Source organism: Helianthus annuus, chromosome 12, assembly GCF_002127325.2.
Source record: "Helianthus annuus cultivar XRQ/B chromosome 12, HanXRQr2.0-SUNRISE, whole genome shotgun sequence".
In the NCBI taxonomy this organism is placed as follows: Eukaryota; Viridiplantae; Streptophyta; class Magnoliopsida; order Asterales; family Asteraceae; genus Helianthus; species Helianthus annuus.
The window spans coordinates 158027787-158039907 of record NC_035444.2 but is presented as its reverse complement, the minus strand read 5'-3'; the positions used below and the strand labels follow the sequence as shown (position 1 = coordinate 158039907).

General features: G+C 33.5%; 1 protein-coding gene across 1 annotated transcript; it reads right to left on the bottom strand.

Annotated features, from left to right (window-relative positions):
• Nucleotides 1-2114: 2114 nt before the first annotated feature.
• On the bottom strand, nucleotides 2115-11672 carry LOC110896076 (homeobox protein knotted-1-like 6). Its single transcript, XM_022143513.2, has 5 exons — nucleotides 11122-11672; nucleotides 10316-10438; nucleotides 10117-10228; nucleotides 3609-3844; nucleotides 2115-2379 (listed from the first exon to the last, which is right to left on the bottom strand). The coding sequence occupies exons 1-5, from the start codon at nucleotides 11449-11451 to the stop codon at nucleotides 2221-2223; spliced, it is 960 nt and encodes a 319-aa protein (XP_021999205.1). The 5' UTR covers nucleotides 11452-11672; the 3' UTR covers nucleotides 2115-2220.
• Nucleotides 11673-12121: the final 449 nt, after the last annotated feature.

The following is a 12121-nucleotide window of genomic DNA, read 5'->3' as shown; positions in this document are numbered from 1 at the left end:
ATGTCTGCTTTTTCAGTTAATATGTTGAAGGATACGGAGTTTACTAAAATGGTTATTGAACCAAATGTGCATGAGGCACACTTGCTTAGATCTATGCAACGTTAAAATTATTGTTCATGTTATTTAATGTTTTGGATTACTTAGTATTTTGTACTTAATATGTTTTGTTTTTTCATTTGTTTACCTTTTTTGTTGAAAATTTTAAAATGTTTTCCAGTTTAAGATAATAATCTTATCTATTACTGTCGTCATGTAGATTTAACTTTATGAATGAATGACATTATATAGGTAATTTTATTCATAATCATGTGCTAACAATAATTATACTAATATTACTTCCAGTGAGAAATGAGTACGAACAACCTACAATCATGCAAAAGAAAAATGTTTTTACATGGCCATGGACGACAAAGTACTTCTATTGATGATCTTGGTCTTGACATTCTTGTGTATGAGATATTAATAAGGCTTCCTGCAAAGGGTGTGGGTTGGTCAAAGTGTGTATGCAAGGAATGGTTATCTCTTCTATCGACACGTCATTTTGCTATGATGCATTGTCGTCACATATCTACATCCTATAACCAGAAATTTATAGCAATTGGTTCGCGCTTACGTTCTGTATTCCCCCTTTCGTGTGAAGATTCAGGTCCATTATTAAACTCCAGAATCTTACTTCCATTTGAAGCGCCTTGGAATAAAGTAAATATTCTAACAAGTTTTGAAGGATTGTTATGTGTTTGTTTTCGTAATACTGGCAAATTGGTTATTTGGAATCCATTAACTCGTGCATTTAAAGAGGTGTCCAGCTCAAATAGTCGTGGTTTATATAAACCTAAGTCAGATGCAATTGGGTTGTATGTGGATAAGACGGATGACTACAAGCTTTTACACATAAAGCGTAGGCGTGGTAGAATGTGGGTTCATGTATATTCAAGTATGTTTGACTCGTGGCACAAAATCACTTTTGCAAATAAACTTCGTTGCTGGCGTGGAAAGCCTATTTGGTCTAATGGAACTTTTTGCAAAGGTGTTTTATATTTTTTGGTTAACTGTTTTATTGAGAATAAGGGTGTTATGTTGTTTGGCTTTGATGTGGAATCAGAGAGATTTAGGTTGAAAACCTTTCCAAGATTTCCACATGCTTACTATGATGGAAATTTAGTTGTTGTTCATAAAGAGCTTCATGTGTTTGTTACTCATGGGCTTCCTAATTGGACGGTTGATTTGTGGAGGATGGAAGGTGAAAGTTGGGTGAAATTATGGGTTTTTCCTTGCATACAGCCTCCTATTATTTTATCATGCTCTATTACACATATTACAAGTACTGGCAGGTTTCTTGTCGTATCAAATGATGGAGTTGCTAATGAAATTGACACGACAAAGAAAGGGGATGATTGTTTCTTACCTGTAGTTTGGTTTCATGGGTTACAAGGAGCAATATATACCGAGACTCTTTCTTCACCAGATTTTTATTTCCATTAAGTATGTTTTTTTGTTTTGTTCATTTTAATGTTTCGTTGTTTGTTTAGTGACATTATAAATATGTTTTATCGTTTTGTTTATTATGTTCTATAAGTATTTATGTTATTATGCCGTTAGGGTGCCCGGCCTACGGACGGGCTCTCAACTAGTTTAACTAGTTCTTTTTAATATTTGAACTTCTATTTAATATTTAATTAGATGGTTGACAAGATCCTTGAGAAATAGTACGCTACTATCGTATGCATGAGAACATCATCGTAAGTGTCGGGTCGAATGAATAACCCTTGCTCATTGCCATCCATCTTGTAGTACAATAAAAATTAACCAGGGGAGTTTGTATTAAGAAGGAATGGTGGTAGAATTTGTGTAAAAAATAAGAAAAAAAAAACATGTATTTATAGAAGGTTAGTTTTTTTAACTCCTCCCCAGTCCCCAGCGGTCAAATTTAACCAAAACCAATGGCGATATTCAACATGACAAATCGGTGACCATCACCCGACTGGAGATGGCATCGGTGTACGTACCCGATCGAGGAGTGGTACCCGATCGATCAAGGGTTACCGAGAACCCCCCTTAAAAGAGTGTTCCTATTTCCCGAAAATGACTTGATTTAAGGGTTAACCTACCCCAATTGTAACCACTGAATTATTATTATTATTATAATTATAAAGTTATTACAGTTTCTGTATAAATATACATGCCTTTATAAAAGCATGAAACTAACTGTGTGCAGATGTTTCAATCGTCATAAAAATCATGACCGGAAAAACCACCCATTATGGCTAGCTGCATGTCTTCAGACGGCTTCCAGTGTCGCTTCCTTTGGTTTATAAACCAGTTATTGATTTGTTTTTGATCTAGACCTGTTGACTCCGCCAACGATATTTTATCGGCTTCCTACATTTAATTGATTTTCAAAACATAAGATTAACAAATGCTGAAATGAAACAACAATAAGTAAATCAACCGTCAAAAAAAAAAAATTATGTGCATAGAAATGCAATATTTAATGTATCTACCTAAATTATTATTTAGATCTGAATAACACAACTGGGTTTAGAAAATAAAGCCGATTTTAGTTTTTATCATGGAACTTAATCCAAAAATTGTGAAAGTTGGCCAGTTTAAATCCAAGAAAAAACCCTAACTTTTATTTTAGAAAACAACTTCTTTAAAGAAGGAAATATTTAAAAAATGATTTACGGTAACCAACTATAAAAGATTAAGATTTAAATAAATCTAACCATATAGCGGGTGGGAACCATAATAAGCTACTTTGACCATTAACATGTCGGCAACTATTGACATTGCCAATTTTTCTAAAAGTAACTTTGGCATGAGTATGACCATTTACACGTTACCACTAGTGAGCTACTTAAAGATTGGCTCGTTAAAAACTCAAATTGAGCCAAAGCTTAAACGAGCTCGAGCCTATATTGTGGCCCATTTAATAAACAAACTCACGTTCGAGCTCGACTATAACCTAGCTAATTAATAATATAATTTTTATTTAATATATTATATATATTGCATAGTAATTACTAATTACCAATATATATCAAATTATAAAATAAAAAAAAGTTAAGTGTCATTTACGCCTACGTCGTTTGTTCACTTTTGTCATTTCAGGCCAAAATAAAAAAAAAATGTACCATTTTTCTTAATTCTTCCTGACATTTTTTCAAAATGTGTCATTTCAGTCCAAAAAACTAAGCCTAGTTAAAAAAAACTTTGTTAGCTCAAGGACGAAAATGTAATTTTATACTAGATTTTTTGGACATTTCGAAAATGTTATGGAGGAAAATGTTACAATTTTGAAATTTGGTCTGAAATGACAAAAGTGGACAAACCATAGGAACGTAAATGACACATAACTCAATAAAAAAAATATGAAGATTATATTTTAAAAGTACATAATAATTATAAATGAAGATAAGATAACCAAATAATTAATATATAACAAACGAGTCATGCTCGAGCTCTCATATGTCTAAAGAGTCAAGGTTAAGTTATAAAATTTATGCTCAAAAATGTCTAAAGAGTCAAGGTTAAGTTGTAAAATTTATGCTCAAAATGTAACTACGTAAGTGAAGTTGAAACTTGAAATGATTAATTAAGTTGCATACCGTAGGGTAAGGCCATTTGTAATGAGAATCCCACCATTGAAGCAATGTTTTCCTTGCTTCATTTGGCAACTTTCCTTTCTTTTTCTTCTTTGAGAATTCATGTTTAAGGGAACTTATATGACCACCAAATTTTCTCAATAGTGTATCTTTTAGTTCCTGATCTTCTCTTCTGGTCATTTGTGTGTTTTCATTTTCACCTCCACTAAATTCTTCATCAGATGATATTGTCCCATCATCTACATATTATACATTCTTATAATATAAAAGATGTGCAAACATAGTATTTGTTTTGAAATATCATAAAGTTCAAAATAAACAACTTCAAACTACTTGTTTAATATAGGTTATAGTTCACTAACATATTAGCAATGCAATACCAATTCCCAAACACTTTCAAAACAATTTCCAAATATATAACGACAAAACACCAAGTTCTAAATGATATGCAAACATAGTATTTGTTTTGTTTTTGTTACTCGTGAAAAATATTGTACTTTAAATCTTAAAATATTTAATGGAGTAGCATTTATAGTTGAACAGGACAAGTGGTGGTTAGGTCATATCAATGTCCATAACAAGTAAACACTGTGCGATTGACAGGGGCATGGGTATACCCCACCATCAAATCAAACTGTCAGCCAAACACCCCTCTTAACCTACATACAATATCTTTATCTTCTTTATTTCCTGTTTCCTTAGGCTACTCGTATGGGGCCCTGGCCTGTCCAGCCACCGCGCGGGTCCCTAACACCATTTCCCCTTGTGCGTGGTCGTTAGAGTTGTACCAATCGGTTTTTTTCAAAAATCGGTTTTGGTTATTAACCGAACCGTTTTTTCACCCAAAATGAAAACCGGTTTTTTTAATAACCGGTTTCGGTTACCAACCGGTTTTTCAAGTCCAAAACAATAACCGGTGTAACTGGTTAGAACCGGTTTTTAACCGGTTTTTTTAAAACGGGTTTCGGTTATTAACCGGTTTTTCAGATCAAGATTAGTAACCGGTCATAAACCGGCGGTTCGGTTATAAAACCGGTTATAAAAACTGGTTTCGGTTCTAAAACCGATTTTTTGTACACCTCTAGTGGTCGCCGTGACCGTCTTTCCGGAGACGCTGAGGCCGGGCCTCCCCCTTCTCTCACACACACATACATACAACACACACATATATATAGGTCCATCCTCTATTTCCCCTGGTCCATCCTTAGAGAGTTGACATGACGCTGAGGTGAAGGGGCATCCTGCATCCTTACGGAGTAGTCATCTGAGACAAAACTTACAACTTTTCTCTCTCTCTCTCACACACACATATAGTGTATTTCTCCATGTGTCCAGTTAGGGTTTGAGATTAATAAATAATAATACAAACTAAAATAAATTATTTTAACTACAACTAATTCTTATAAGAAACTGTAGACCCTTAGTTCCTTACAAAAGCTCATGTAACAAAAACATACTGTTTTGATCATAGCTAATCAGATAATAATTAATAAGATCCTGAAAGCATTTCTAAACACAAAACAAATACACTGGGTGTGTGTTTTTATTGAAGTTAATTATATGGGAGAAGAGGACATGCAAATGTAGGCCCCACAAGATGACACGTGGAACAGCGACAGCAATTGGCGGGAGTGAGTTGACAAGTGAAGAAAATGACAGCACTAGTCTAGTATGTAATTACTCAGTTTGTGAAAGCTGCAAAAGGCAGCCAGCGGAAAACACGGGAGTCCATGTGAAAACCCCTTTCTTCTTTCTTCCCCGCTTCCCATGGGTGATTATTCTTCAACTTTGTGTGTGTTTTTTTTGCCAAAAAAGTAGTAATAGTATTTGTATTTGTGTGTGTTGCATGTAAATGTTAGAATTTATATATGATAATAATAATAATATTATTAGATTTTATGTTTTCTTTGGACTTATGTAGATTGGTTTTTGTGAATCTCTTATATAAGTGAAATAAGTTTTTAGGCTTTATACATGTATTCAAGTAATCAAGTGTTTCTAGTCTAGTTAAACTTCCTATTGAGTTCATGTTTTTTGAACAAGAAACTTATAACATACTCCTAAATACTCATATACCTACACCTAGCAGGGTTTGAGTTTTGATCTCTCCACCTCTATTGATAATTGATATCATACAACCGAAACATTCTAATAAATTCTAGGTCCATAACCATAAGTCCATAACTAATCTTAATTTGTCTTCAACCCGTTTATACTTTACTTTTTAACTAATTCTAGGTCCATAACCACAAGTCCATAACCATCCAAACACTTTTCACAACACTCAAAACGGCTAAATGTTGCATAAAACGCAGTAAGCAGATAAACGTCCCCCCTACGTACCGTTTGAGAGCACGATATATAACACTGTAAAATGCCAAAATAGTTTTAGTAACAAGCTAAATAAAAGTAATATCAAAATAATGACAAGCAACTAAAGAGCAATAAAAGAAGACAACTGCATACAAGATCAGGCAAAAATAATCTTAACATTACTGAAAGTTAACTTGTACCTTATAGATATATAATACTTAATATACTAGTTTTTTTTTTATATCGCGCGTTGCGGCGAAACCGAGTAAATGATAATGTAAAACAAACGTGATTTGAAAATAAAGCATGTTGTTTAGAAAGTCAAACCATTAGAACGATTTAGTTTATCATCGTACCGTTTTATGATACCAAATAAATACTTTATTTTGAGTATAACCTCGTTTTAACAAAACTTATAACGGAATGTAAGGGAAAGAAATCAATCACAATTACGTACTTCAGTTTTTAGAAAAGAAGTTATAAATGTAACTTATTAAAGAAGTATCAAATCAATCGATAAATTAATATATTTAAAAAAAGAAAAAAAAACAATTATAAAAAGGTAAAGGAAATATATGTTTAAAAAAATATGTTACTAAAAGTAAATATAATAATAAACTATTATAATATCTTAAATAATAAAATAATAATAATAAAAAACTATATATTATTATAAAAATAAAGTTACTATTCATTATCCTCGGTATATATAATAGTTGCCAACTCTGTAAAATCTCAGTGTCCGAAGCAAGTTTTTAATTTGTCATAAATCTGAATCACTTTCCTTATTATAATGGCTTTCAGCATCAAAGGCTACTTAGAAAGTCAAGACTTGCATGATCTCCACCATCACATTTGGGGATGGAGACAAACAGTATTATATTTCTGTACAGTTAATTAAAAAAAATACATAGAATCAAGCCATTTAATGAGATTGATAGAATCCATATGAACAAAGAACAGAACAGCAACTAGCTAGTGCATAAAATGTTATCTCATGATTCACAAACAGGACCACATGAAACCAGAATCAACTTAGAATGTAGTACCTTGAGATTAGATTACATATAATCTGTACTTCTCAGGTTGGTTTTTATTCATCAACTTTTTTATATAAATTATTCATGTTATATATACTCTACACAAGGTACGTTTTGGTTTTATATAATTTCCAATTGACTAAAAAGCGTTACTTTAACCTAGACAAACACACTTTAGACAATTTCCAATGCATATTTTAATTTATACCCACATGCCTTATAGTTCCAATAAAAATCTATTGGAACATGCGAGAGGTGTTTGGCATTCCTTATTTATTTATTTATTTATTATTTTTCGTATCAGCCGTTTGGTTCGGACAACAGTGGTTTGGATAAACACTATCCTAAATGATATAAGCAAAGTTATAGTTTAAATAACCTTCCCAATAATCCATACTGTCTTAGTATCAACTAAAGTTATTACTAATTAAGAACTATCATCACATTGACATGTGTCCTAAGAACCCCAAATAACTTTAATCGATCCTAGGTTAACTTGTTTGAAAGACCTTATTCAGAGCAAAATTATCACACAAATATACTCGAAAAACCTTTCCACAACAAGATGGTAAAATTTATAATGCCTAAGTAAGACAGTGAAGGGAGTTTTCGCATCTTAGGTTAAGCTAGTATATAAATAGATGGTTAATGAGTACCGTTTTACGTATGCTTATTTTGATCATAGCAACTGACCATATGATCTTAGCCTCTTAGAAAAGTTATTTCATATACGCGTTATCATATAGCTAGGTTTACGTTATATATCGTTATAATTCTGTAATTTCAGTTTTTCTTGAAACTGTTTACGTGGCACCTAATGATGAACCATCCTCTTCCCTAATCTACCATAAATTCCATATCCATTAACCCAACTCTCTCTTTCTCCACTAAAGTTTAACTTATAGATAGATTTAAATACATGGATTGTGTGAAAATAGACATGAAATCGATCAACAATTACCAATAAACGAAGAAAGATGCATCATCATGAAAGGTTGAGAGCTCACAACCCTTTGTGATTTGTGATGTCAAGGTATATGATCATATCCACTAATGATCAAAAAAAAAACCTCAAGTTTACATGATTTATTTTCGTTTCCGTGTAGACCAAGAAAAAGAACCTGCTAAGGCGAAGAAAAAGAACATGGACACAAGTACCTAACATGGTTTGATTTCTTGGATAGTTTATCAAATGGACAATTGAGAAAACTCATTTTAGGGTTGGTGTAAACAATCTCTCATGGGATCTTCCAAACCGGCCCGCTATGGTTTGACATAATCACCCTAAAAAGGGAAATGAACAACTCCTTTGAAAGGGTGACATAATCACCCTAAAAAGGGAACCAAGTCCTTTTTGATTGCTCTGTTGTGGGTTTCGGAACCGAGGGTCTCTTTGGAAGCAGCCTCTTTATCCTCAGGGATAGAGGTAAGTTTTGCCTACATCTCACCCTCCCTAGACCCTTCCATTAACTTTGCTATCTGGGGGATTTACTAAGTATGGTTGTTGTTGTTGTTGTTCTTTTGAGCCCACTTATCTAGGCCTAAAATACATAGAGATGTCGTCTACCTCAACCCTAAGGCAAATTCCCTTAATTGTCGTTCTAATAACATATCCAAGAAATCAAACCACGTTAGGTACTTGGCTTCCATGTTTATTTTCCGCTTTAGCAAGTCCTTGTTCAATCTTGATCTTCATATCAGCCAAGATACAATATTGCCGCTTTAGCAACTCCTTGTTCAATCTTGATCTTCATATCATCCAAGATAGAATAAAATTACATAATTTAACCTTTTTCTTTAATTTTTAAGATCGATCAAGTGGTTGAATTTATGTAATTCGGGTGAGGAAGTTTCGGGTTTTCTTGATTATTAGTGCATATAATCATGGATATATTGACACCACAAAGGGTTGTGGGCTATTGAGTTTTCTTTATGATGCCTTCTTTTCTTGTGTTAAAGGTAATTTTTGCATTCCTTTTCATTGTTGATCGGTTTATGATCATTATGTCACTAAATAATAAATATGCAAGTTAAATCTACATATGTGCCGGTTGCCACATCAAACACTCCTTGCTGCGTTTCTCAAACCGCATGCTTATAATTACATATTTGCGCAAACACTCCTCTAACGTTCTGCTTTGCATACTAAACACCCTTTACATTCTGGTTCGCACACCGAACGGTCCTTGGTTGTTCAACACTTCAACTTTCATGCTGAACGCTCCTCAAGCTCATTGAACTTAAAAGATCATACTAAAGTTGAGGACTTGTAGACGAATACAATACCAACAGACTTTGGCCTCATTAGGGTTTATCCCAATCGCCCCCACAAAAAGGTCAACTTATCCCTGCCACAAAAGGGATTCAAGATCTCTCCTTCCTATCTCCCACTTACCTTTTTTTCCAGTAATTAATACACGGAGACCGCTTTGAACCAAAAAAGCCTCACTCCTACTCTCCTAGCCATGCTACTTGGCTCTCGTACTTTCTACATTATCCTTGTAGCAACGCTATGAAACTATTTTAAAAGGAAAAACAAACCAACACGATCACCAAGGCCACTTTGAACCATACGTGTCTCGCCTTTTGCGATGTGAATTGGCTCTTGTACCCAAAATCCAAAATCATTATCTACTTCTACCGGAAATGAAAGGAAACCCAAAATCCAAAATATATACACCAAACATGACACAATACACAAGAACTGTAAAAAGTATATCAATGATGTTGAAAAGAAATTCCATGACTGCATCCCACTCTTGAATTTTACCTTCTTATATTTTTTGTCATGAATTACTAATCACTGTAACATAAAGTCATACACACACATATTATATTTCTTATTTCTAAGACTTCATTGCATGTCTTCATTGCATGTGCACTACCGATATAGTAAAATCCGACGCACGTTTAACACTACAAGAAAATGTGGCAATAGCGGCGACCAATGCCCCCTTCCTGCCGGGCTGTCGCCGCTATTGATATCCATTTCTTGTAGTGTAAATGAGACAGATATAAAACTTTAAAAAGAGAAAAAACAGGTAAACAGGAAAGAGTTTTCAGTCATAACATCATGTAAGAAGCTAATATGAGCCAGGTCATGATGCTATCGTGCACCGACACACAAAATTTTGGAAGAAGGATTTAGATGAACTTACCTTTACTTATAAAACTAAGCTGTGTTTCAATATTCTTGAGAAAAACAGTAGCTTCATCAAAAGGCCTGGCCAGATCGGACTTAAATTTCACTAACACTTGCCTGTATGTCTCCTACAACCACACGTTGAAATATATAGTTTATTATAGCTTAATGCATCATATATTATAAGCTAAACATAATAATATAGATACACGAACCATAAATTCATCAAGCTCAGGATCTGCTCCTATGCAAGATGAAACGACGGCGTTTCGATTACAACCACCGTTTCCCCAACGGATTTCTTCTAGAAAACCTGCTATTTCCGGTGGCGCACCTAACTGTAAAATAAAATTTTAAAAAAAAACATCAAAATGAAGAACATGAATTATACAAAAAAAATTCAGATTGAAGAACATATAATATACATAAAAAACAAATTATTCATACTGAAAAAAAAATATAATACACAAAAAAAAATTTATTCTAAATTGAAGAACGTAAAGTATACAAAAAAAAAAAACAAAGAATAAAATATTCAAATTGAAGAACATAAAACATACAAAAAAACAAATTATTGAAACTGAAAAAACATATAATACACACACACACACACAAAAAAAATATTCAAATTGAAGAACGAAAAATATATAGAAAAAATAAAATATTCAAATTGAAGAACATAAAATATAACAAAACAAAACAATTATACAAATTGAAGAACATAAAACATATAAAAAGAACAAATTATTCAAACGGAGAACATATAACATACAAAAAAAACAAATAACTCAAGCTGAAGAACATAAAAAAAAAAAAAAAAAAAAAAAAAAAAAAAAAAAAACCTATTCAAATTGAAGAACAGTAGGTTACAGCAACAAGAAGCACGTAACAGAAAAAACAGCAAACGCAAGAGATTCAGTTACAGTTGATATCTACAGCGTTTGTTACGTGAACACAAAACATCTCGAACTGAAACCGATTCAAAAACGAATAAAATCGCAATTAAATAGGTTAACAAAACCTTTTGACAATCGATATATGCGTCTAGCAGCTTCGGATACAAAGGATGAGAAGCGATTTTCATTTTGATCGTATCACCACAAGCACAAGCATCAACATGATTATTATATCCAACACCGGCATCGTTTGATCTATTCGGATCACGTTGCCGGTTACTCTGATGAAGAATCTGATCAGGCGTGACGATAACCGCTTCAGTTGTGGCCGGAAATGGATGATCGGAGCTGTAAAACGTCCGGTGGTGGTTCGGTAGTGGAATTAGGGTAGTTTGTGAAGAAGAAGGAGTGTGATTGGATATGGAGTGGAACTGGAAGGTGTAGATATCTTCCATAGTGAGTGATTTATGCAGAATTACTTACAATATACAATTTATTGATTGTTTGGAGTGTGAGTGAATGACTGAATGATGATGATATATGAGAGACAGAAGAAGAACGGTTAGGGTTCTGGTTTGGTTTGGAGGATGATGCTTTTTGGATTTAGTGGAGATAGGTGAAGCAAAAGCTTCTACAATCTACAGTAACATCATGTAACTAATTTTTATGCCAGAGTTGTTTCACATTTATAACTAGTACCAGTATTTAACCCATGCGTTGCAGCAAACTGTAAAACCATAGTAAGCAAAAGACGATCGGTAGTAGTAAAAATTCTAAAGAAAAAACGTGAATTTATATCGTTACGTGACGTAAAAGGCAGGTAAAGACAAATGCGAACTTACTGTAACCCGGCATAAAGCGTAGAGAAACTCAATCTTGTATCGACACGTATTATAAAGCTGAGTGAGCCAACATGATTTTTTTAAAGTTTTTAGAAAGTGGGGGCTAAAATCCGTGTTGCAGGAGCGAGTTGTAAGCAAGCAAACACGACAAAAGCCGAGAAAATCGTAAAACGAAAACGTGACGGAAACAACTTAGATTGGAAAAGAAAACATGGACGGAAAAATCTAAGATTGCAAAAAAATGAAATCGTGGACCAATGAGAGCGTCACACATAACGGTGCT